This window comes from Prunus persica, chromosome G7 (genome assembly GCF_000346465.2).
Source record: "Prunus persica cultivar Lovell chromosome G7, Prunus_persica_NCBIv2, whole genome shotgun sequence".
In the NCBI taxonomy this organism is placed as follows: Eukaryota; Viridiplantae; Streptophyta; class Magnoliopsida; order Rosales; family Rosaceae; genus Prunus; species Prunus persica.
In genome coordinates this window covers 14,789,941-14,815,778 of record NC_034015.1, presented here as the reverse complement: position 1 = coordinate 14,815,778, position 25,838 = coordinate 14,789,941, and the positions used below count along the sequence as shown (strand labels likewise).

At 35.9% G+C, this 25,838-nt stretch overlaps 5 protein-coding genes across 5 annotated transcripts; 4 read left to right on the top strand and 1 right to left on the bottom strand.

The window, feature by feature from the left end:
• LOC18771475 (serine/threonine protein phosphatase 2A 57 kDa regulatory subunit B' beta isoform) lies at window positions 3,181–7,079 on the top strand. Its single transcript, XM_007201897.2, has 2 exons — window positions 3,181–4,857; window positions 6,496–7,079. The coding sequence occupies exons 1-2, from the start codon at window positions 3,691–3,693 to the stop codon at window positions 6,817–6,819; spliced, it is 1,491 nt and encodes a 496-aa protein (XP_007201959.1). The 5' UTR covers window positions 3,181–3,690; the 3' UTR covers window positions 6,820–7,079.
• LOC18770897 lies at window positions 7,640–10,345 on the top strand. The gene is made up of 4 exons (XM_007204401.2): window positions 7,640–8,028; window positions 8,142–8,252; window positions 9,047–9,115; window positions 9,984–10,345. Exons 1-4 carry the CDS (start codon window positions 7,876–7,878, stop codon window positions 10,032–10,034), a joined length of 384 nt encoding a protein of 127 aa, XP_007204463.2. The 5' UTR covers window positions 7,640–7,875; the 3' UTR covers window positions 10,035–10,345.
• Window positions 11,092–12,488, top strand: LOC18769071 (transcription factor MYB27). Its single transcript, XM_007203806.2, has 4 exons — window positions 11,092–11,224; window positions 11,323–11,452; window positions 11,596–11,693; window positions 11,803–12,488. Exons 1-4 carry the CDS (start codon window positions 11,092–11,094, stop codon window positions 12,150–12,152), a joined length of 711 nt encoding a protein of 236 aa, XP_007203868.1. The 3' UTR covers window positions 12,153–12,488.
• Window positions 13,953–16,692, bottom strand: LOC18770941 (probable pectate lyase 12). The gene is made up of 4 exons (XM_007201922.2): window positions 16,350–16,692; window positions 15,769–16,232; window positions 14,822–15,473; window positions 13,953–14,216 (listed from the first exon to the last, which is right to left on the bottom strand). The coding sequence occupies exons 1-4, from the start codon at window positions 16,478–16,480 to the stop codon at window positions 14,000–14,002; spliced, it is 1,464 nt and encodes a 487-aa protein (XP_007201984.1). The 5' UTR covers window positions 16,481–16,692; the 3' UTR covers window positions 13,953–13,999.
• LOC109950405 (alpha carbonic anhydrase 7-like) lies at window positions 23,282–25,073 on the top strand. The gene is made up of 7 exons (XM_020568999.1): window positions 23,282–23,384; window positions 23,484–23,701; window positions 23,796–23,902; window positions 23,989–24,103; window positions 24,529–24,696; window positions 24,827–24,880; window positions 24,981–25,073. The coding sequence occupies exons 1-7, from the start codon at window positions 23,282–23,284 to the stop codon at window positions 25,071–25,073; spliced, it is 858 nt and encodes a 285-aa protein (XP_020424588.1).

Genomic DNA, 25,838 nt, shown 5'->3' with positions numbered 1-25,838 from the left:
GAATACTATATCGAAAGCTTAACTAAATAAAATACAATGTATATCGAGTAACTTCACTACTAATAACATCGATGCATTTTATGCTAAATCTAACACCGATAGTAGTGGACCATCTATCAATCTCTCTAAAGTCTTAACACTTTGTGCATGATTTATGAACATGTGCATAATATATATACAGATATATTGCCACTACATATCACTAGATCAGATATTGGTCACTGGGTCTGGGTGCATTGGTGGAGTGGTGGTTGTGTTAAGGAAACACGTGAGTCAACATTAAATATTTGAACCCGACAGAAAAAACAAAATTAAAAAGGCGAAATGACCATGCATATATAGAGTTTGTGAATACAATAATCAGTGCTGGATTTTTTTGGGACAAAAGAGGATTATCATTAGATGCATAATTGGCCAAGATTAACCACAAATCCTCAAGCCTAAACACTTTCTTTTTCTTTCTTTTTTGGTGCACCGAGGCCCAAAATTAAATAAAAGCTCACAAAAGAATTTTCCTGGCCCTAGCCCACAACCCAAAATGAAAAACCAACTTCAATACATGATTTCAGTCTGGCTCTGGACGATGTGTTTGGTTTCACATCTATATACGATTACATTTGCATCATCTTGGATTTTCCCTTTTTCCAGATTCTGCTGAGACGAAAAGGTTCTAATTCATGGTTGAGGTGGTTGGCCTTTATAATCAAACTAAAATTCCAATTTTTTTGGCTAAGGACTTCTAAGGAGACCCAGAGAAGGGGGCCGCTCTGTTCTCTCTGATCACTATGCGGGAAGAGGGTAGGTTATCGGGTAGTTTGATTACCGAACTCTTATGTGTAGAGATGCTCGCCTAATCTCCTAGGGCCTAGTCAATTCTTTGTAATGATTACTCCATCTCCTAAATAAAATCCTATCGTTTCAACCAAAAAAAAATTCTAATTTTTGTTGTATGCTTCCTTTTGTGTACCTTAAATTTGAAGTTTAATTAATAATGCATTTCCAAAACAAGGAATATCTAGGAAATCCCTACTAAAGTACTAAATTAAGAATCTTCTTAGCTTGTTTAGCCTTTAACCAACCAATTTATTAGATAAATATATCCAACTAAAGTGGTTGTTTCTAACCAATTGATTCTCGCACAAAGATAAAGAATATTAGCCAACGATGTCTAATTCAGTGAAAAATGACATTGACTTATAGTTTAAACTATCGCTTGTATTCAAAAGAAAAGAAAAAAAAAATTATGCTAATGACCAAAGCTTCACATAATTGGGTGAGAAATTTGACTTATTACAATTATCTTATCTACTCTCAATAAATTAAAGACTTGAAAGTCGCATCCAATCAGTTTTTGTCAAATTTGGGTCCACTTTAGTACTAAAATTCCTTTCCCATGCACTTTGACAAAATGAGGAGTTTTATTGCGGATTATAAATTTAAAGCAAATATAATCCTGTCCCAAAATATGATTAATAAAAAAATAAAACCTGCCCTTCAATCACTAAGTCAAGTCCTATAATTGAAACAATCATAGCAGCGTTAATTTCTGGTTGTGTGTTTATGACCTTGACGTGGATGGTGTTTATCTAATCAAACAACTCTTTTGGTTTAATCATTTCATTGAAAAAAAAATCAATTTCTTTCTTGCCTACAATTCAACTCAAAACTGTGCCATTCATGTCATTGCTTAAAAAATTCGTGATTCATAATGGATTGAATTTTTAAAGTATGTTTGGGGTGAAAATACTTGGGTCGTATTTAGGACCACGATATCCTTACTTTTTTATGTGGGCCAATGATATGAAAATGGGAGAGTTTGGTATTTGGTTAGGAAGATATTTGGTTAATTGTTTAAATAGGTTAAGATAACATGTGTTTTCATCCTAGTGAGCCACATAAGAAGTAATGATATTAGGATCTTTTTGAGAGAAAGGCGATAAATTGTATTCATAATTCAGGTCGAAAGGTTGTGAGTCACAAAGACAAAATAAATAACCTCATAAGGTTAATACAAAGGATTAATCCAAATACGGAGGAGTCCATCTCAATAACAAGTGCACAAGTTGTACCTCCACTCATAGCCACACACGACCTAAGAAATTCCATCAAAAAAGCCATAAGCTTGGAAAAACCAGACATATATCTCATTGCACCAAATTTGAACTAAAACTGCAACCCTTTAACTCTCACAAGTGAAAAATACTAGTAGAGACTAGAAAACATGCAACAAACTCAGAAAGAGTTAATACACTTATTACAACTCAAAAAACTACAACACAAAACAAGTAAAATAAAACTTGATCTACTACCACGTTGTTGTTGATATAGCCAAATAACCACCAAACTCAGTTAAGATGGAAGCATTAAAGGCGATGAGCGAGGATCAAAAGTGGAGAGGGCATGGAAAGGTCTAGGATAAGGAGGGGAAGGAAGGGGATGAGGAGAGAAATGGAGGCCACCCACCTAAGGAGGATTTAATTGTGATTTTAATGAATTTCAAAGAAATTTACAAATCTAAAGTATTCAATTCGAACTTTTTAAAGAATCTACAAAAATTTAAGTATATTCAATTTGATCTAAATACCTTCGTTATATTTCGCATAAGGAAAAAAATTATGCTAATTGGATTTCCCTATGGATAATATAATATATCCAATACAAAAGATAACAATAAAATTTGGAGATGCTTGGCTTTTTTTTTTTTTTTTTTTTTTTTCTATTTTGGATACCACCCAGCAAATTACACAAAATTAGAACCAACCTAAAAATAGGAACTTTACTATTTTTTGCCCTCAGCATTATCCTCGAAACAGTGGGGGCCCACCAACACCTACAAGGATCCAACCCAAACTTCCATCCAAGGTTAAGGAAACATAAACATGGTAAGATCCCCCCAACCTGAAAAACAACACACACATCTCAGATTTTAATACCAAAAATTTAAATTTAAATTAAAAAAAACAAACACGGCTCATATTTTCAGATTTATCAGTTCCTTCACTCATGCGCCACGTGCGAAATAACCGAAAACCTAAAAAACTAAACTAAACTAATTTTTTTTTGTTAAACTAATTCCCAACAAAAAAAAAACTAATAAATACAAATTATTCCTTAAATAAACAAGTGTCAGTGTGTTTTTTTTAATTATTTATAAAGGGCGTTTTTGCAATCATTCCCATTTTTGCTGTTTTAAACTTTTCTTGGTTTTTTAATTTTCTCATTTTCCTTAATTATCCGCCCTCCACTTCCATACACACACATACGTACACTCTCTCTCTTTCTCTCTCTCCCTCGCTTTCTCTCTCATCGGGTTGATCGCCGGAACGACCACCGTCCGATCAAGTCGCCGGCATTCCGGCGATCCGACTCAGATGACTTTCATTTCGGATCCACCAACCACCACCCACATCTCTCTCCGATTCGAAACTCCAAAGACGGTACATTTCTTCGCTTCCCCACGCCCCTTTTCAGTTTCAGTTTCGTCTTCCGACGCAGAAATCACAAATTGAATAAGAGTTGCAGGGATTGATTGATTGATTGAGAATCTGGGGTTGTTGTTCCATGCATGCTGAATCTGATCGCCAATCGTTTTTTTTTCAACATCGCCGAGCTCGTTTTGATTCCAATCCGATCCCCACCCCCAATTCTAGGGTTTAGGACTCGTTGCTGCATTGGGAAAATTGGGAAATTATGTTCAAGAAGATCATCAAGGGAAACAAGAAGCCCTCCAAGTCCGATTCTCATGATCCTTCGTCCTACGGGTACGGCCCGCCGGGTACCCGAAATTCCGGGGCAGTCGCGAATGTGGTCGTAAACCACGCGTCCCGGGCCGGGCCGGCTGCTTCAGGTCCCAATTCGGGTGGGGCTCCGGGGATAACGGCGTTACCGCCTTCGGGCACCATCGAGCCTCTCCCGTTCTTCCGTGACGCTCCCGTCTCCGAACGCCAGACCCTGTTTCTTCGCAAATTGCAGGTTTGTTGCTTTCAATTTGATTTCTCTGATACCCTTAAGACCCCTAGAGAAAAGGAAATTAAGCGTCAAACCCTTTTGGAATTGGTTGATTTCATACAATCTGGGTCGGGTAAGATCACCGAGACATGTCAAGAGGAGATGATCAAAATGGTTTCTGTTAATATATTTCGTTGCTTGCCCCCTGCGTCTCATGAAAACACGGGCCAAGAGAATGCCGATCCTGAAGAGGAGGAGCTTTATTTGGAGCCATCATGGCCTCATTTGCAGTTGGTTTATGAGCTCCTTCTTAGGTACATTGTGTCATCTGATACTGATACCAAGGTTGCCAAGCGTTATATTGATCACTCGTTTGTGTTGAAGCTACTAGATTTGTTTGACTCTGAGGACCCGCGTGAGCGTGAGTACTTGAAAAACATTCTTCACCGAATATATGGGAAGTTCATGGTGCACCGACCCTTCATCAGGAAAGCCATCAATAACATATTCTATCGGTTTATTTATGAGACTGAGAGGCACAGCGGCATTGCTGAGCTTTTAGAGATTCTTGGGAGCATAATTAATGGGTTTGCACTACCAATGAAAGAGGAGCATAAGTTATTTCTTGTTCGGGCACTTATACCGCTGCATAAGCCGAAGTCAATTGCAGTTTATCATCAGCAGCTGTCCTACTGCATAACCCAATTTGTTGAAAAGGATTACAAATTGGCAGATACGGTTGTTAGGGGTCTGTTGAAATACTGGCCGCTGACCAATTGCCAGAAGGAAGTTCTTTTCCTTGGAGAACTTGAAGAAGTTCTGGAGGCTACACAAGCTGCTGAATTTCAGCGTTGCATGGTTCCTCTTTTCAGACAGATTGCTCGCTGCCTCAATAGCTCTCATTTCCAGGTTTGGGAATCTTTGCAAATTTTATTGGGTTTGCTTCATTTTGCTGAAGCTTTAAACTAATTCTTTAACTTATTTGTTTAAGACAAATGGTTCCCAATGATATATTTGTTTTCACTGTTTATTTTATGAATATAACTTACTGGCATTTTTCTGTTTCTGCTAGGTCCGAAGTTTCACCTTTCCATTTTCTTTTTCTGAATTCACAGTTTTTTTTTATTTTGTTATGCTTTCATTGTACTTATATTATGTTTTCATGTTATTGATGGATTGAGCTGTTTCTTCATATGACATGTTTCACAAATGGAAACTGCTGCTGTTTGTGAAAGGTGCCATATTATGTTATATTCTCGCATTTGCTTATGCATAGAGAACATTTATTGTAACCCGTTTCCAAAATCTTTCTGAAACTAGTACTCTTCTATTTCTGCATGAGGCTGCAGCCTTAATCTGTTTATCCTTGTTTGATAAATTTACTTATTTCTAGTCCTTTTGTTGCAGATAATGTGCTAATGAGAGTTCCAATCTGTTATAGTGGGGACCAAATGAATGTTTACTTGCGTGTTTCTCCCATGGGGAAAGATCTTTGATATGCTAATTTCTTAGAAATGCCCATGTAGTACGTTAAAAATGCTAGTGTTTTTGACATTTTGGTTTTCTATTGAATAAGCAGATAGGCTGCGATAAAGTGGATGGAATGAGAGATCAACTTGTACTCTGTCTGTAGGAATAGATGCCATATAACTTGATATGGGTGAAGTAGTTAGATACTTATCACATCAAGAACCATTATAAGATAACTGAAAGCATGCAGTGTCAACCTTAGGGGGAAAAAACACAACTAGGTGGGAAATATCCTAGAATGGTTCACCTTAGATAACCTAACTTTCAATATGCTTGCTGTGTTTGACATTGTTTTGGTGATTTCCGTCCATCCCTATTTAGCTTTCTGCTGATAAGTTTCCTGATCTGTGAAATACGTTCTATATTGATCCATGCATGAATTGTTATAAATAAACCTGGCACCAATATGTAATGATCCAATGAAACAGCCCGACTTATTCTTATTTAGCATCATCAGCAGTAGGTTTTCTTTTTCCCTTTACCATTGATATTTATGCAACTAGTTTTTCTAGACTGCAGCAACGATTTGAACCTAAAGTGCTCCACTTTTCATTTTTATGAATTATATATTTTGGAATTTTGTCAACTTTTGTGCTTGCTGTTATGCATGTGCTTAGTGCTGCGCGTGAGGCTATATTTTGGTATTCTATTAAACAAGTTACAAATGTCAATGAAAAGAATTAAGGAGGTAAAAGATTGGAAATTTTTAATTGGGTTCCTGTCTTGTGTTATGAATGTTGTTGGCTTGAAGCAAGTTTTCTGATAAGAGTAATTTGTGTTAATTTGGTGAAGGGACATGTTGTTAGGACTATATGAATGTAATGTTTGTTAATTTTGCAATAACTTGTGTTGATCTGGTAAGAGTAATGTTGTTAGGACTTTGTACTAATGTTTCCAAATGTTCATCATTAATGAATTGGTGAGAGGATCAGACTCCAAATCAAAACTTCTAAAGTTGTATTTTACTCTAAGAATATCCTTTCTTGAAAATTTTGCTTAGTCACATTTGCAATGCAGGTTGCGGAACGAGCACTCTTTCTGTGGAATAATGAGCACATTGTGGGTTTAATTGCTCAGAACCGGAATGTCACTCTACCAATTATTTTTGAGGCATTGGAGAGGAATATCCAAAGTCACTGGAACCAAGCAGTTCATGGGCTGACCGTCAATGTTCGAAAAATGTTTTTGGAAATGGATGCTGACTTGTTTGAAGAGTGCCAGAGGCAGCTTGCGGAGAGAGAGGCCAGGTCCAGAGAGGTGGAAGAACAGCGGGAGTTGACATGGAAAAAACTGGCAGATGCGGCAGCACAGAGAGGGGAAGATGATATGGTTACAGCCTAAATGATCAACCAGGGTTTCATGTGCCCCCGCAATTGGAAAATGCATGGATGGGTTGAAGATAAATCCTCTCCTCTCATTTTGGTGGTATTCTTTTTTAATATATAATTTTTGTCTTTTAATTTTTTGATCTCTGTTCCAATCATTGAAAATATCAGAAGAAGCAGTGATAAATGTAATTTAAGATGTACGGAATTTGTTAGCAATATGCTGCAGATTAAGAATTATTTGTGAAATATATTGTGCACTTTCCCCCCCCAACATTTTTTGAGGTGTTTTTTTTCCCCCCTCCAAGCGTTTCAGATTAGTTAGGTGAAATTATGCCAATACATAAAGAAGCGTCCCAAAAGTTGTGAGAAATTTTTATTTTATTTAAGACCTTTTTTATTGAGAAAGGGATAATATACTAAACTCACATGCACTATATGAATGCTAGTACTTGAATTCAAGACTTTATCTGAAGGAGTAAATACTTCAAATCACTAAATTAGTGGGTCCTTTGTCAAAAGTTGTGAGATTTAAATGTGTGTAATTTTGTATTTTTGATATGTGTTTCAAAAAGAGCTTAAGAGAAATAGAGAGACTGGAGATAAACTAACAGATTAAGATATGATCCAAATACAGATCGTGTATTTTCCAAAAAAAGGAATTTTCTTTTAGTTTTCTGAAAATTTATATAGGCTTTGACCTGTTCTATGCAAAGTTGCAAAGTTTTTCGAAAGAACAATTTTTCTAGATCAAAATACTAAGAAGGAATTCCTGATGTAAAGCAAATAAAATTATGAAAAGAAATTAGGAATTGAAAGGTTTTTATTTTTATTTCTGTATGACAAAAAGAAAAGCGTCCAATAAAGATATATCATTTTCCCCTACCTCTTAGTCACAAATTAGAAAACCCCACAAATCAAAAACAAGAAAAGGAAAAAACAGAGGCCGCTCCAAAAGATACAAACCTCAGGTCCTGAGCGATTTATCCATCATCTTGTGGCTTCTTCAGCATCGATTCATCATCAACTCAAAATCAGACACACAGACTCTCTCTCTCTACGAAAGAAGGGCATGTCCCGTAAAGGAGGAGGAGGTGGTTCTTCACTGCCAAAGGACGTGCCTTGGAGGGCCTCAAACACCAAACCCATACCCAAAATTCACCATTCCCCTGTTCTCCGAATAACCCAGAACCCTACTTCCAATTATGCCATCTCTGTCATGAAGGTTCCTTTTCTCTATCTCACACACCTCACTCTCCTTCTACACTTGTAATTGCTTTGTTTTTTTATTATTTATCTTTCTCCTCTGGGTCATCGTAAAAAAGTCTAATTTTGCAGCACCCGAACCCGGTAGGAAGTGGGTTAGCAATGGAAGCCATAGTGGAAGCAGCAGGCCCTGAGTGCATTGTCCCGGGACAAGTTACACCTATCAAGTTACTTGGTGTCAAGGTTGCCTCCTACTCTTTTTCTTTTTTTTCATCACTAAAATATATGCAAACTTATTTGGTTCATTCTGCCTTCAATAAGTTTCTTAGCTCCCAAATTTTGACCAATGGTTTCATGGGTTAGTTCAATTTTCCTCATTTGTATGTAAGTAATGCGATTCTTCAATTATGTTCACAAATAACTTGAGCATTATGTGGGTTGTGTGTGCAACTATGGTGGCATATGCGAATAAGTAGTAAGTACACGCCAATAGTTGCTGGCTGTAAATTCTTGGTAGAGTGCTATGGCTGTTATTATATGTTTTCCTCGTATATATGTTATGCTAACTATGCACATTTAGAATAGAAACTTCTGCTTCTTCTTGGCGCCAATGTTGTTCGTTTGCCTTTTGTTCTTTTTTAACCTTTAAACCAGGTGCTCATTGTAAAGTTCGAACTTTGTACCATAAGAAATTGCCTTTATGTTCTAACTAGGGTCTTATCTTTTTTCTCTATCTCATGTTACCCGTAAAATTTTATTACTTTATTAAAAGTCTGGAATTGTTTTGTATAATTATGTATTCTGCTTCTCTGGAGGTGTATTTAGTCATGTACTTTTAGGAAGGCAGATCCTGTGCTTGAATAGTATATTTGATAGATGGTGTTTCAAAATGCAAAATATAGAGAAATCTTAATGCTTTGATTTGCATATTGTGCCCGTGTCATAGATATATCAAGTTTTTACTTATTATTATGTATACCTTGCCTCTTGTGCTTCTTTGTTATTATTCTTTTAATTGATCCCTGATTTTCATGCAGGTATGGCCTATTGAAGTTAACTTGAAATTTTTGGAACCAGTTGGACGAGAGCTCAAGCAGCTTGGAAAGGTAAATTTCCATGTTTCATATCTGTTTTCACCTTTTGGAGTTAACATTCTTGACTCGGTAATGAGAGCAGATAGCTTTAGACCAAAAATAAATACATAAATAAATAAAGTGCAAATGCCCTTGAGAAACGGTGCTGCCCCCAAATTAAATTGCTGATGAATTGGTTCCCAATTTCATGGAATGGAAAAAGTACGAATAAAATGAAATTTGTCCAATAATAAAACCAGCTTGTGACAGAACATTCCTGGTTTGCCTGGTTAGATTTGCTGAAAATAATATCATGCCATTTTGTTCTCTTGTATCATTTGAAGAAATAAAAATTAATTCTTTTGTGTCAAATTGCCATAAAAATTCTGAAAATGATCTTCACACAGCACCATAATGAAATTCAAAACTGGATACATGCATATATTTCATTGCTGCCAAATGTTTTCTGTGGTTAAGCATTCTGTAAATTAATCAGCTTGTCTTTTCAGGCTGTGGCCTAGTGTATGCAGACTAGACCTGGTTTTCCTAAAAAGTTATGATTTTTGTTACAAGGTGGAAGGAGGTTGGGTTTTAGTTATAGCTGACTAGTGGAAGATTTATAGTGCTAAATTAAAAGTTCTCTGTAAATTTTATGCCTTCACTTGTTCTGAAGTGAATGAGCAAGAAAATACTTTATGCTCCACCCTTTCTTTGAGTCCTCGTTCTTAAATTGTAGTTCCCACTATTTGTTGTTGATAATTGGTGGTGTACTCTTGTTTGATTCTTGTCAAGTACTTAGTTTTGACGGGAAACAACAAACTATGCTTTCATACATAAAACATGAAAATCCATATTTGCAAAGGACTTTTTAATTAACACATTTGTCATGTCTATGATGCAGTTCATGGATGATGCTGTCAATCTCATGAATAAATCATTCATAGATCGCTAGTGCATGCATTCCTGTTATCAAGAGGACAAGTACTTGCAGTCAGCAGAAGCCGGTTCAGGAAGAATGACATAATAAGATCTCCCCTTGTGTCGCCTTCTTGCTTGTTCTGCAGTTAAGGTGTACGTAGTTCCTAGTATCTATAGATCAGACGCGGGAGGGTTCTTGTTTTGGATTGTGGCATGAGGAGTTCCCTTTTTTCAATGTTGTTTTGGCCCCATAACTCTACTGCTTTTAGTTCAATATGTTACATTAATACTTTAAATTTAAATTATATGAGGTTTTGAGTAATGTGAAGTTTTGTTATTTTTGAACGCTTTCGCTTCACTGTACATGCACCACACGAATGTATGCATATAAAGTTGGCATGCAGCTTATGCTCTTGACCCTTGAAGCTTGTAAAATGGTTTTGAATTAAATGAAAGCCCCAAATCAAGTTCTTGGATCCAATCGCTATCATCAACACAATTCTAATTTCATTATCAAATTTGACTATCATTTCTGGTTTCATTTGAGAACAAATCCTTCCTCCTCTCTAGGATCAAGTGATGTGCAGCCGGTCCAAAGTTGTTTCCAGATATGCCAATGAAAAGTATCCACAAGATCTATTAATCTATTTCAAAATCTTGCTTCACTTGGCCACCTTCCAAAACATTATCTCTATCCTCTCTTTTTTATACAATCATATAGCAATGTTGCTCTGCTAACTTTCTAAAATAAGCAGAGACAAAATAAATATCTATATATGCTGCAGTAAAATCAATAATATAATTTTCATGGAAGGACAACATCTGCTTATAGAGACAAAAAATGTGATGCAAGAAGGGAGATAGAACAAGAATTATCAACTGTTCACCTTCATAGATGACCTAATTGTTACCTTATTAGCATGAATTTATGTAAACCAATGGTGGAGTTCCCACAAACTAGTGATGTGTCCACCTAGTGTGGCATGTAAGAGGTTCTAATCACCATCTCTTTTTTCTCTTTTCTCCAACTCCTAGTTACCTTTGCTTCTCGTATATAAAGGTTTAATGTCTCTTGGTTTGTCACACCAATAATGACTTGTCAAGCAGACATGGAAGGAGAAAAACTGCGCAAAGGTCCATGGCTTGAAGAGGAAGATGAACGACTCACAGGCTACGTAAATCTAAATGGAAATTGGAGGTGGGATGCTTTAGCGAAAGAATCAGGTACGTACATTACATGTGATTCTTATTAGTTAATTTTGGAGACAACTCAGTTTACATATATGGAGAACAGAAATTTAGAATCTGTTTACATGCTGCAGGTCTAAGGAGGAGTGGTAGGAGTTGCAGGATGAGGTGGTTGAACTATCTCCGTCCAAATCTTAAGCATGGACATATCACTGTCGAAGAAGAGAAAATAATCCTTCATCTTCATGAACGATGGGGCAACAAGTAAGGTTCTTAATTTTCTTGTCTTTACCTATTCAAGTTTGACATTACCACCTTCATGCTGCACTACTAGCACTGCTGCCTAAGTGCATAAGTTATGTTTACCAATTTTGATAAGTGGTCCTCTAACTAAATCCGTCATGTAGGTGGTCGAAGATTGCTCGAATGCTTCCAGGAAGAACCGATAATGAGATCAAGAATTACTGGAGGACATATTTAAAGAAGAAAGAACCAATTCAAGATGGTACAGAACTTCATCATTCTTTTCTGCTTTCTGATATATGTTACTGCTAAGGTTATTTATCTACTTACAGTTTTTTCCTCTGCATTATTAACACTTGCTCTGTCTGCAGGAAACTTCCAATGTACATCAAAGAAAGGCCAGCAAAGTCTTTTCTTTCAGGAAGGTGATATGAGTGCTGAAAAACAGTACAACTTTAATCAACACCATGACTCTGTTTCAAATTTATGTGGAGCCAAGGATACTTGCTTTGATGATCTTGGTTTATCAGAATTTGCATTGACAAATTCTCTGTACGAAACCAGGTTATCAGATTGGATATCCGAATTATCAAGCGAACAAAGTGGAATAAACTATAATCAGGACTGTAACAGTGTAGAGTCAGATTTGTGTCATCTGACATGGACTCCAGATGATAGCAATAGATGGGAGTGTCCATGTTTCCTCTGGGACATGAACTAACAGACGCTTAATATTTTGAATTGCGGATCAAATGAACTCCGAGCCTCTAGATTGTAAATCGCATTGCTGCTACGAGAAACACAACTTCTTCCTTCCAACTTCAGCATGTCTACATGAAACAATTATGGCGCAGCTGATGGCCTTACAAGAATGAATGGGCCAGAGTATGAATGGTGAATAATTTTTGTCACTTCGATCACTTAGAGCCTTCAAATTGTAATTCAAAGTGGCATGCATGTATGTGATGTAGAACCATCTTAATCAAATTGAAATTTTCTCAAGTTTCTCTTCTAAACTGTTGCAGTTTCCTATCATCTGGTAGATATAATCATATAAGACAAACAGTTTAGGAAAAAAACGACTAAGCTTAACTAAAGCATCCAAACTTTCCACCCTAAAGAGAGAGAGAGAGAGAAAGAGAGAGGGAGAGAAGCATCCAACTTGAAATTTCGTAACCAAATAATTCAAATTAACGAACAAAATAACCAATCTTGGCATATATATATATATATACTCTTCACTTCAGCAATGTGCTTTCTGTCAAGTGGATTTCAACCTGGCAGAGCTTATTTCTTGTTATTCTACATGCGAATTAAGGTCATCTGATATATAATTAAACAGACCTACCAAGGTACCGTAGCTGCTAAGTAAGAGTTAAAACAATGAAGAAGAAAGTGATCGATGACCAATTTATTTTGTTAGAGAAATAAGATGCATGGTGGGAAACAGATTTAATCAGCAAAACAAGCTGCTAATAGAGTTGAGATCAGTAACAAGAACTAATCTAAGATGGCTGTGATTTAACCCTTCAAGTTTAACTGATAAAAATTCTGCAGCATTTGGGAGTAAGAGAGCATCGCCGTAAATTAAGTTGCTCTCCAACATTGAATTATAAAGATCAGTTAACCAAGTAAGTTTGGTAATTACATGAATCTCTAAAGATTCAAAATCCGCAAATTTAAGGACTCGCTAATGTAGTGGTTTGGAGTAATTGCTCCCCCAGGCAAGGTCATGGGTTCGAGTCCTAATCTGTGTAGTGTGTGTGTGAGTTTATTATATTATCGCCCCTATCAATAAGAAACGTCCTTTAAATAAATAAATAAAAAAGAAAAAAAAAAAGGGGGATCCAAGATGTAACTTAAACCTATCAATTGGTCAAAAAAGAAGAAGAAACAACATGCTGGCTTATGATGACCTAGAGAAAACAAATATCACAACCCAGGTTCTTAATTCCGGTTTTTAATTCTCAGAGGCTGAATATCTATCTGGTATCAAAACCTACCACCAATACCTCGTCACCATTCTGTCCACCCAGCCAAACATTAGTATTTAAATTGGTAACCTGGACTGAATGTTCCAATGGATATAAAGAGCTGTTCAACTTCAATATAAATAAAGTGATTTGGAACTAGCTGGGAACTGCATCACTCTTTGTCCATTTTTAGTATAGCTAAGGGCTCATGTGAGACTGCTTTTATAGGAAGCAGTTATACTTATGAGCCTTTTTTGAGAAGTGCGTAGTGTTTTTATTAGAAGAACGTTGAAATTAATTTGTATTAAAAATCCAAATACTTACTGGAAAAACACTTCAAAATGATTCATGACTTCTTCAGAAAGCACTTTTAGTCCTTTCAAATGTAGTACCAAACCTGCCCTAAGAGTTAGATGTATATGCTCCAATGAAGACATCTCATCCTAATTAAAAGTAAATTAAAATGTAGTTATAGCTAGTCTAAAGCAAAAGACTGCAGATTCTATTGCTCTTATGTCTTCTCTATCTTCTCTCTTGTGTACCAAATATGCAGAAACATTGATGATATAAATATAAAAGCAATTGAAACCACTGATTATTTTCTCATTGTGAAATGCATGTCTGGGATAATATACGAAAATAACAAGCATGACAATGAGATAAAAAAGGAGAAGAGGGTGGATGTGGATGAAAGTGGCAGTGGATTGTTCCTGCTGCTACTTCCCGACATGTCATCCGTATAGTCTGGACCTGACCCTAAACCGTTTCCGTCACCGTTGGATCCAGAGCTCCACTTCCCCAGGTTGTTGTCCCTGTTCATTCAAAATTGCATCATGCACTGCCATAACTTCCAGAGTATAACATTGCACAGGTCTTAGTTTTACCATTTCAACCCAAGACTTTACATATTCACAGCAACTACGCGCTTTTTGAAAATTTGTCCACTAGATAATAATGTTTCTTTGACCGCAAAAACCGCTTCTGTTTATTACCAAACACTATCAAAAGTGCTTTTGTAAATTCAAAAGTTGGTTTAGAACTAAGAAAAACCCTACCAAACACATCCTACATGAATTGAGTAGTCAATTTCAATTCTCTTTTACTAAAAGTAAAAAGAGACATCTTGGGCTCATTTTCATGGATGCAGAGATATCAAAGAAGTGAAACATTATGCTACAAGTCCTATTTGGTCCAAAATTAAGCAAAATAGAGGCCCAAGATGACCCCAACCTAAAACCAAGTAGATCTGACTTCTTCAAGTTTGAGCTTAGAATCAGCCCACCATAATTTTGCCATGAACATAGTGGAGATAATCAAAGTAGTCCATAGATAATTAAGAAAAGTAAAAAAGAGTAAAATAAAGGGAAAAAGAGAGCATAGAGAAAGAAAAAGAGACAAAAAAGAAAAAGAGAGAGACCTGCCACCAACTCCAAGGGCACCAGCATGCATGATGAGCTGGTCAATGAGAACAGCAGACTTGGGCTCCACACTGTAGGCCTTCTCATAGTTAAACTCAACACCCTTCCCTGAAGCCACAAAGAATGCTCCGTTTACCAAAATGTCCCCCTCTGATCTCCAGTTCCAATCCTTCCACTTCCCTTCCGCTGTCTCCACCCTCTTTGTCACCTCCTTGGCATTAGGGTTTGATGGAGCAGTATATCTATTGCCTTGGCTATTTATTGTAGGATTTCCACTGCCCCCGATCGCATACATTTCCCATTGAGTAAAGTCATTGTTGACCACATGGATGTAGCCTTTTCTGCACCTTGGCATTCTCTGCACCAGTTCTTCGCCGAAGTGATTGAAGGCTATGGTCACTTGCATGCCTGTGTCAGGTAAATAGTCATCACTGTGTCCCAAAAGCATCACCTCATTGTGGTGGGAGAAGTAGTTGTTTGATATTGTGATCCCTGTGGACCCCATCACTGCATCTATCAGACCATCCTTGCAGTGTGATAGGCTGCAATGGTCTATCCATATGTCTTTGGATCCAAAGATGGAGATCCCATCACCGTCTGATTTTGTGCGGTAGCCGTAGTGGGTTGGGCTTGAACGCACATTAGCGTCACCTGCATGGAAAGGAATCAAACTCTTAACTTATTCTAATCCTAACCAATTTTTCTCAAACTCCTCCGCTACTTGAGCTAATTCCAAGAGCGTACACCGAAATTATTTTTTAGTAAAAGCAAAAATAACCCGGCAAAGTGTTTTAAGGTAAATCTAAAGTAAATCTAGATACACTCAGTCTCTTATTTATAAGTCACATATAAGTATCAAGTAAATCTGGATAAACTTAAACTACGAGCAAACCATGCGTATATGGTAAATAAAAATTCATGAAATGAAGTGGAAAAACTCATGTACCTGACGGATAACAGTGGTGGATATGCACATTGTGGATGATGACATTGCTTATGAACTGCAACGTGATGCAGCCACCACCCACAATGTGGACATTGGCTCCACGGCCATCAAGGGTCTTGTAGCTGTTGAAGATGAGCTCTTGGGAGAGCTTGATGAGCATGTTGCCAGGGAACACAATCCAGAGAGGCTCAGTCTGTATCACAGCATATCTCAGTGTGCCTGGCCTTGGATTCACAGCATCATCATCAGTAGAGTCTGTGACAATATAATACTCACCACCTTTGCCTCCAAGAGCATATTGGCCAAACCCAATTGCACAATCTGCTAAGCTCTGCCTGTTGTTTGGCCAATTTGGGTCACATTTCCAACAGTCATCTATTGGGTTTCCTGTTAGGCATGAAGAGTCCTGGTATTTTATGGTTCCTTGCAGCATTTGCCTTCTTGCCAAAGAAGCATTAACCTTCCTGAAAAATAAAGGGAAAAAAAAGTTAAGATTGATAACTCAGATCTACAAAAGGCTGAGAAACAGAAGAAAACAGAGGAAGAAAAAACAGAGGAGGTAATTAAAGCTATGTATTTACCTATGAACTTCTTGAACAACTTCTTCTGGGTTGGGATGTTGGCCAGGAAGAGTGAGGTTGAGGAATGCTGTGGCAAGAGAAGAAAATGAGCAGAGAAGAAAGAGCAGGACAATGCAGGTTCTGGGAACCATTTTTGAGGAAATGTTAGGATAGTTTTTATAATTGCTAGGAATTGTATACCAATTTGGTCCAAGAATCTAGTTAGTGTTTCAGTGATTGAGCTGCATGTTTAATTTGGGAAGACAATAAACAGTAATTGGAGTGAGTGGAGAAGATGGTCTCTTGCCTTCTTCTCTCACACTCCTTTCTTTCTTACTGTACCCATTAGTGTCACTTCAGTGCTCTTCTTTTATAATCATTGATATAGACTTTTAGGGAATCCCTAATGGAGGTAAAAAGAAAAAGAACCACACAGAGAGACTGTTCGAGGAGCAAAAAAAACTTTATTGCAACGGGGATAGGATTGTTGTTCTATCAACGGCCAATTATGCAATGACACATAAAAAGGTTATTTCGAGTGTCATGCCGCTATTGGTCGAAAATAGCAAAAAGTACTATTTCTATTGCATGAAAGTCTATCTCCTAAAGGAGCTGGTCTCCATTTTGCTTTCCTTTTTTATTTTTTATTTTAAAAAGAATTCAAACTTGAATGGTTTCAAACATTGTCATTTTAAGTGTTTTAAATGGAGTAGACTGATAGACAATAATTAAACATGATGGGTAAACTGTGCTCCTAATACAAAATGGTTTATAATACCAAATTTCAAGCAGCTAGATCCTAGATAGAGTGACATGGCAGAAGCTAATTGGACCATTATATCAATTAGCTAGGGTTTTGCAAATGGAAAGGTAGGTAACGAAGTTGGTATCTCGTGGTGTCTGGCAGGGCTTTTTGACTTTTTGGACCCTTAATACTCCAAACCACAGTTAATAAGGTTGTTCACTGCCCCATTAATTCAGCTCGTACAATGCAGCCTTGATTTTTCATCAGCATTTGATATTTTCTTCTTCATCAAAAGCCATGAAATTATAGTAGTAATTGTGAGTGTGTAGGTGAAAAAGTGGGACTACGGACTTATAAGGTGTTGGACTACTCCTCCATTGCCAATTAATTTTGGTGGAACTTCAACTTTCTTCGGTTTGTCCACTTGTAAAAGTCCAACAGCCACACATACTTCACGTCACCCAATATATGTTGTTTACGTGTTAGGTTTGAAAATTCGTCACACGTGTGGAGGTGTGTGAAAATGTGAAGATGGGATCTAGCATGGGCTTATCCTACTCACCTCAACTTCTTTCAGTAATTGTTTGTGTTCAAAACTCAAAATAAATAAATAAATAAAAAGGTACTCAAAAGATGTAGCTTCTTTCCTCTTCGTGGAAACAAACATATCAAAATATCCGGTTTCTTGAAACTAGCTTTGACAATTGGTGCTTTTATATGATTAACAAAGAGGGATACGTATCTGACAAAATGATACACATCTTTTTCTTGAGCTGAGAAATTTTGTTTCTTTTTGAAACATCAGTGCATGAATTAAGCTGAACAAATACAGTTTCAAGAGCAACTGGTCCTTTTCATCCAGTTATGAATCTGATTGGTTAATTCAATCAACCCCAGTTTCAAAGCCGCAGCAGTTAATAATATAAAGGGCCTACATTTACACATGCAGTGCAGTAAACCCAGCAACAACCAAATATAATTATGTCATGTATATCATCAAATATGTATGGAGCCTCCTCCTGCGGATCCGGGAACAAATTGATCAGCTCTCTGTTCTTCTCTCTTTCTTCGACATGAGGGCCCCACTAAAAGAAAAAGATTAATTTGGGGAATCAGAAGTTAGGAAATAAATAATACTGGATATACATAGATGCTGCTATCTATGCTTTCATTAGTTTTCAAATACCCTACCCTGTTTTGTGCTTTCATTATGACATTACGCTACCTTTTATTATTATTATTTTTATTCTAAACTATATAGTATATACACTTTTGGCGTTGCTGCATGCTTTCATTGCCAAAAGTTCCAATGAAGTTGATAGGTGTAGGCCCTCCTAATTTGGTTTAGGATAGATGATTAGTTGAATAGAGACGACGTTCATTGTTGTGGACTTTTGTTAGGATAATTGCGTGCATATCAAATAATAAATTGTCATCCAAGCTGCATAAGTGACTTTCTACATTGTAGTTTCCTAAATTGCACCGAAATTCTTTAAGATAAAACTATAAATTAAACCGTGAAAAAAACACACACTTAAATGGGAACATACGCATATTCTGTAAAACTCATCGTATCCAACATACTATGGAAAAATCTGTGACCTACCTTAATATAGGTCACGGGTGTACCAATGGCAGATACAGAAGTTTTCTAGTAGTGATTGGTGACTGCTCAAAATCGTTGTGCTCAATTTCTTGATTTAATGCACCGCGTTCACTTTGCTAGTTTGCTACTACTATGACTCGTTTACAATATGATAGATGCATTTCGTACGCTTCATCAGATTCTGAGAAGAATCAGACAAATGCGTGGTCCATTGTTGAATATTTATGTTAGAAAGGAGCTGTATTCATATTCCTTTCCTCTCCAACATGTAAAGTGGAAGAGAGAAAAGAAATGCCCCCTCTCTCTATAACTTTAACTGCAAACCATGGCCCCCATTCAGTTAAAGGATTTCAAAATGCATCGATCCTAATCCCTATGCCTACACCCACCAACTTTTAGCTAGGGTTTAATGAGAGCTAGCTTTTGAAAAATTTGACCCACCCAATTCAGAATAATACCTCGAAAAATTAATCCAATATATAATCTCTCAACTCTCGTTCTTTGATCAAATCATATCCCTTAATTTAGGCTTTTCATTTTTAGATCCATGCAACTCTCTAACTAGCTATATATAGTAACAGAAGAAAGAAAAAACTACTTAAAAATATTTGAAATATATATCCGCACGTTATTATCATGCATAATCTATTGTAAACAGACATGAAAGTAGGGAAATGTAGTACAAAATACATAGCGTCCACACGATAATAACATCGGAATGTCCGAATAAAAGAATTTTTCTATATATATATATATATATATAAGAATCTGCTTTTGGATAATGTTCTTAAAATATACAATACAACGTTCTCTTGTTGAAATCATTGGAGTAGTGAATGTGCTGGTACCTGATCCTCATCGGCCCACTAATACGTACATTTGATGCCCTTTTTGACTCTTATTACATGTTTGGTCCTACCTCTTTGACTGAAAGAAGATTTATGGATGTAGATGATTAAGTAGATCCCAAATGTATAATATATTTATATATATATATCTGTGTGTGTTTGCCTAGCTTCAACTTGAAGTCGCTGATTAGCAGTCAAGGGCTTTATGGTAAACTAGAGACTGATAGTTCTACGCTCCTAGCAAGTTGCTCAAAATGCATTACAACTTCTTCAACCCCCCATCAATGATCAATCCAATAGTTGAGATCCCCTTCTTCCTAAAATCCCTTAAAAGATAAAGAAATATTTAGGTTTCAAAAATGGGGTAGACAGCCAAAGAAAAAGTATACCGTAGTCTATAGAGGACAACTCAGACAATACAGAGGAAAATTTTGAAGCTCATGATGCATATATATAAGGAGTAGTTATAGTTGTTCACTCTGTTATAACGCGTTGATGAATTATATTAAGTGTCTGTTTGCAATTGTGTGTGGGGTTTTAATTGAAAGAAAGGGAAAACAGAATGAAACTCGATTTGTATATAATTTTTTTGTGTACATATGTAAAATACCTCGAAACTCATCACTTAGATTTTTCTATAAAAAAATGAACGGAAATTTTTTTATTTTGTTTATCTATTGTCTCCCACGTAAAAAATGTGTAAAGAGTATTCACATCTAGAGTTATATGAAAATTTTCAAACTCTTGAAAAAATCAAAGTGAAGTTTCCTCGGCTAGTCTTGAAAACGCACAAAATATGAACAGTTGGAGAAACAAATAGTGTGATGACTCCCTTCATGCTTTTATACCCTTAAAGAATAAATTTCACCTGTTAACCAACCATTTGCATGATATATTAGAATAAATAATGCTTGTTGGAATTGATAAGTAATGGTAAGATTGAGATTTTAATCTTTGCTTATATGGGTGGGTATAACACTATTTTCTTATTTTATTTAAATATATTTTAATTTACATAAGATATTGGAGTGAACTAAATATATTATTATAAAATCATTTTATTAGTTATGTGGTAGAATAAATTGAGAAAGATTGGACTAAACCTAGTGTACTCTATAGACATCCCGAATTATATGAAATTCTACCTACATATATACTTGCTCAATCATCTTTGCATACTCATATTCATATCCCAAGTTTTATTTTGGTGAACTTAATATTTTCACCAAGAGGATTGATTGGTTTCAATGTCTTGAGGTGCAAGAAAAGAGTGAATCAAAAAACAATCTTGAGAAAAAATACAAAATGATATAATTGTTCAAAAAGAAGAATTGAATGTGGGTGTTTGTGTTTGTGTTAAGATCAGAGAATAGAGAAGAGACAATGAAAAAAACAGAGATAAAATGAAGATCATAAAATAGAGAAGAGGTAATGAAGAAAACAGAGAGAAAATGAATTCTATTATTAGTTCGGTTAGGTTTTGTTTAGCTAATATTTTTAGCTTTTTTTTGACAAACTTGTAATCTTTTATGTAATCAGTCAAGCTCAATAATTTAGACTATGTTAAGTCTGCACTCAAGATGATTACAGAATTTGAAATTAACCTTGTCATGGCTCAAATGGAATGAAGATCCTTAAACATAAAAATCATACAGTGCATTCATTTAAATATTAAGTAGTATGATTAGTCAACCGAAATGACTGGACATCTATTCTCATGCCAATTTGTTTTTACTGCCAGCTGTACAACTCACCTATCCTAATTTTTTTTTGGTCTTATCGTGAAGCCAATGTTTGGCAGCTGGGGGAATTCAGGGTGGACCTTATTTTTGGTAGAAAATGAGGCTACCTTGTTTTCAATTAGATGAAAGTAAATTCGATCTTAATTTTTAATTTTTAATTTTTTTTAAGTTCATGGCCATTGTGTTACGTTAAAAAATGTCCAACTTTCTGACCCTTTTCCTTTTCTGATAATGATTTCAGACCATATTGAAGCAGGTTCTGTTCATGTCAATTTCTTTAATCACCAAAAAAAAAAAAAGTGATATACGTCTTGTTTGGCTTTTTTGTTTGAGTTCCAAGATGCTCGTTTTTGTTTTCTAAAGTGTCAGCCGCAGCCTAAATATAGAACTTGTAAAATTACATTTGCAGCCTTCTATTCGCAAATTAAGGGCCGGGCAGGGGCTGTTAAATATTCTCGAAAACACACCAAATATGAACCAAAAGTAAAACAAATAGTGTGAGGCACTCAAGTCATGCTTTTTTATATCCTAAATAATAAACAACTGACTTCTTAACGAACTGTTTGCATTGCATGATCTGCTAAGAGTCTGTGTATGCTAAGAGTATAAACACAACTTTTACTGCTTGTTTGTATTGGGTGAGCTCTTTTTGGTAGAAAGATGTTAACTGATTTGACTACTCTAATTTGTGTGAGATATTGAAGAGAACTAAATATGCAGGCAAGTCTCACAATTTCAAAGGCAATTCCAAAGTAAAAGTTAAGAGTCACTACAATGTATTTTAGTTAGCAATTTTACATTATAGCACTTGTTGTAACTAGAGTTAAATTAATTTGGTATAATGAGTACACAAGTTTTGTAATTAACTCAGGTTGAATTTGGAATGAGATTCTGATTCTTATGATAAACGCTTGGGTATATGAAGCTCTTAGACTTCCTTTATTTATATTGATTGTCTGATTTTGATTCTTGAATTCGGTGTTAGTTGTATTTAAACTAGCTTTTAATTTCTTTGTTTTTATTTGGCATTGCTAGCTTGGTGATGTGCAAAGTTGGTTATAATTTTGGGTAGTTTCTCCTCTGCCAAAGTAAATGCTATAATCCTGAAAACACACAAAATCTGAACAGTAGATAAAATAAAAGGGATCATCCAAGTCATGCTTTTTTATACCCTGAAAAATCATTTCATTTGACCTATACATCAATATATTTTGCATGATATATTGTTGGGAAATAATTTAGATTTCAGAATATTTTCTAGCCGCATGTATGGGTATGGCTAGTTGTTTAGAAATTCTCCTATTTATGAGAGAAATTAAGAAGAACACGAAGGTTCATTGTATTGCTAGCTCAAGCGTGTGTGTGTATATATACATTATCATACAAACAATATTCTAATTTTAATTTAATTTAAATTATGGGAGGATGATTCAAATTCGGGTGCAGAGTGGGGAGCACATCCGCTCTAGCCAACTTAGCTAAGTCCATGTTAAAATTCCAAATTATGCATTTACTTTATTTTCTTTGTCCAAACAAATTTTACTTTATTTTCTGTTTGGCATAAACAGATGCAATTACTTTGGGTTTAGAGTTTCCAAAGTAATATAAACCAAAGTGAAATCCTTGGATTGTGAAACTTTCCTTTTATATGTCTTCTCAAGCGTGATGAGATTTAGACCTAAAATCAACCCAAACTCTACCCAGCTCATGTTCGTCTAAGTTTTACCGGCTTTTCCTCATTGATCAAAATCATGCAAAACTTTCGGTAGCAAACTCAAAACTGGCAGTGTACAATACAATTGCCTTTGTAATTTATATGGCGCATTCATTAGTCCTGAGACGTCTCATGTTATACCGCCCAAGACTATCCAAAAAACTTGTGATTGCAATGCCTCTCCCTTTTTTGTCCTCAATTTAATTGCAGTGGTTTTTATCTATATATACCAATAAAAAAACTCCTACTGATCAGAACATCACAAAGACTTGCATGTTTTATCTGATAAATGATCAACATGAAGCATCGAAGCAAACCCATCTTCATCATTTCTTGTTTTCTAGTTTTTGTACTTCTGTTCATGCATTCGACAATATCAGTCGTCGAAGCTCAAGAAGTTGGTATGCAGAATGAAAATGCATGCTTTTATTCTTTAACATTTAATTAGCAGTTCTTATATTGAGTTGCTCATACATTTATGTTATATTATATTGGTGCAGAGGATGAGAGAGATTTTGATTATGTTGAGGGAAGCAAGAAGGGGCCAGCTTACTGGGGAGAGATCAAGAAAGAATGGGCAGCATGCAAACATGGAGGCATGCAATCTCCAATAGATTTGCCACGTAAGAGTTTTCAAATACTCCCAAGCTTAGTGGAGCTAAAGAGGATTTACAAGCCTTCTAATGCCACTCTCAAGAATAGAGGCCATGACATTAAGGTAATTAAGGAAACTCTGAAGTTCATAATCATATTTAGGAGATATTAATTATGCAAAAGGGTAGTTCATAATCATACTTATGTGGTGGATGCAGCTTGAGTGGGCAGGCAACGCCGGATCGATTGAGATCAGTGGCATTCAGTATTTCTTAAAGCAAAGCCACTGGCACTCTCCCTCCGAGCACTCCATGAATGGCAAGAGGTCTCTGTCTCTCTTAATGCCACAAAATTGTGACGCATAAAATTTGTTTGTTGATATGTCTCTCATGATCTAGTTTCCTGTGTTAGGTACGATATGGAGCTCCACATGGTTTATCAAAGCCCGGATCCGAAAGTGGAAAGCAATACTGCTGTTGTTGGAGTCCTCTACCAGATTGGTAGCCCTGATGCCTTTCTCTCAAAGGTGAAAGAGCCTCCTACATTAAACCACTTAGCCCGAGTTACCAGTATTAATTTTTGACAAATTGTTTTTTTGCTTGTTATCACTAATACAAAATATTACCATGCATCAAATCTCATACTATATGCGTTAATATACTACGTACATACATCACATGCCATGCTATAGGCGTAAGACTATACAATGTACAGGACATCTAATCTTTTTTAAAGACATGACGCGTCGTGAAAACATCACTTCTACTCAATTTTCTTCAACTTAATTCGATATTATTTATTAACAGTTGATTGTTTTAGGGTGCAGAATCATCATTTAGAGCTTAGAATTTTAGGTTTTCAATATCAAATTTCTAAGAAATTAGTGAAGTCTTCTCAAGACGTACCACACGTCCTAATAATCTTTAACATGTGCTGGTTCTGAATTTTCAGTTGACGAGGGATATAGCATCTATGACGGATAAAAAGATGGAGAGAAGCATTGGGGTGATTGATCCTGCAGAAATAGTAGAATTGGATGGAAAAAACTACTACAGATACACAGGCTCACTCACCATTCCGCCATGCACTGAAGGCGTTATTTGGATCATGAGCCAACAGGTAAACCCTCTTCAACTATAGGCCTTTTCTTTTTAATTGCATTAGTCTTTTTTAATTTCTATTTCTTGCGTGCGGGCCAAGAACGTTATCTTATTAGCTCCTTACCTAAATTTTAATTGCCTCAACGCAGTTTGGGACTGTTTCAAGGGAACAGATAGACCTACTTCGAGTGTCTGTGTACGATGTAAGTGGCTGTCTGTGCTTCCATCCTTTGATCACATAGAAAAGATTTTTGTTCTGTTTTTTTTTTGCTTTTTCTAATGTGGTTCTTAAACTAATTGCAGTATGCAGAGATGAATGCAAGGCCATTGCAACCTCTCAATCGACGAATGATCCGCCTCTATTTCCAAAAACCAAAGATTATTAAATACAACTGAAGATATAAGAGAGTTCGCCAGAAACCCTAGTGGACTCAACTTATATAATTGGCTCACAACAAGATGGAGAAAAAAATTGTTCTCTTGTTATATTTGATTTGTAAAAATAAAAATTGGAACACATATATGGACTTCAATGTGCTCGATATATCTCTTGTTATAGCTTGAATTTCCTCTGTTCTTCAATGTATCTGTTTCTAGTTAGACTTCTTAATTTATAACGGCATCACAAATGATCATTCAAAGTATTTGTATACGTTAGTATGCATCAAAAAGAAAAACCATGCATTAATGAATTGTTAAAAATGGACTAGTACTATAGGACACGATATTCATATGGGGTAATTTGCTAAATATGATATAAATTAATAATGTCACGAATATAATATCTATCATGAACTATTTTCAATTTTTTTTCTTATTGTTTCAAGAAGCTCCATCAAACTTTCATCCAATGGCATAAAATCACATGGGACTAGCCGTTGAACCTAATCGAATATCGAAATCATTCAAACCACATTTCTAAAAGAGTGATATTGTATAAGTATCTGGCATCACGTCATTATGGAGTTTCTTTAGTGAAGGAGAAGATGACCTTGATGATGATTAATCTATTATCCAATCGTTCTTGTAAAAATAAAAATAAAAACCACCAAGTAATTGGCAAATTTTTGTGTATCTTTTTTTAATTTTATTTTCTTTGTCCCTTAGAAAATAAAAATATAAATTGGGACTCTGGATCCACCCTGAGCTGATTGGGTGTTG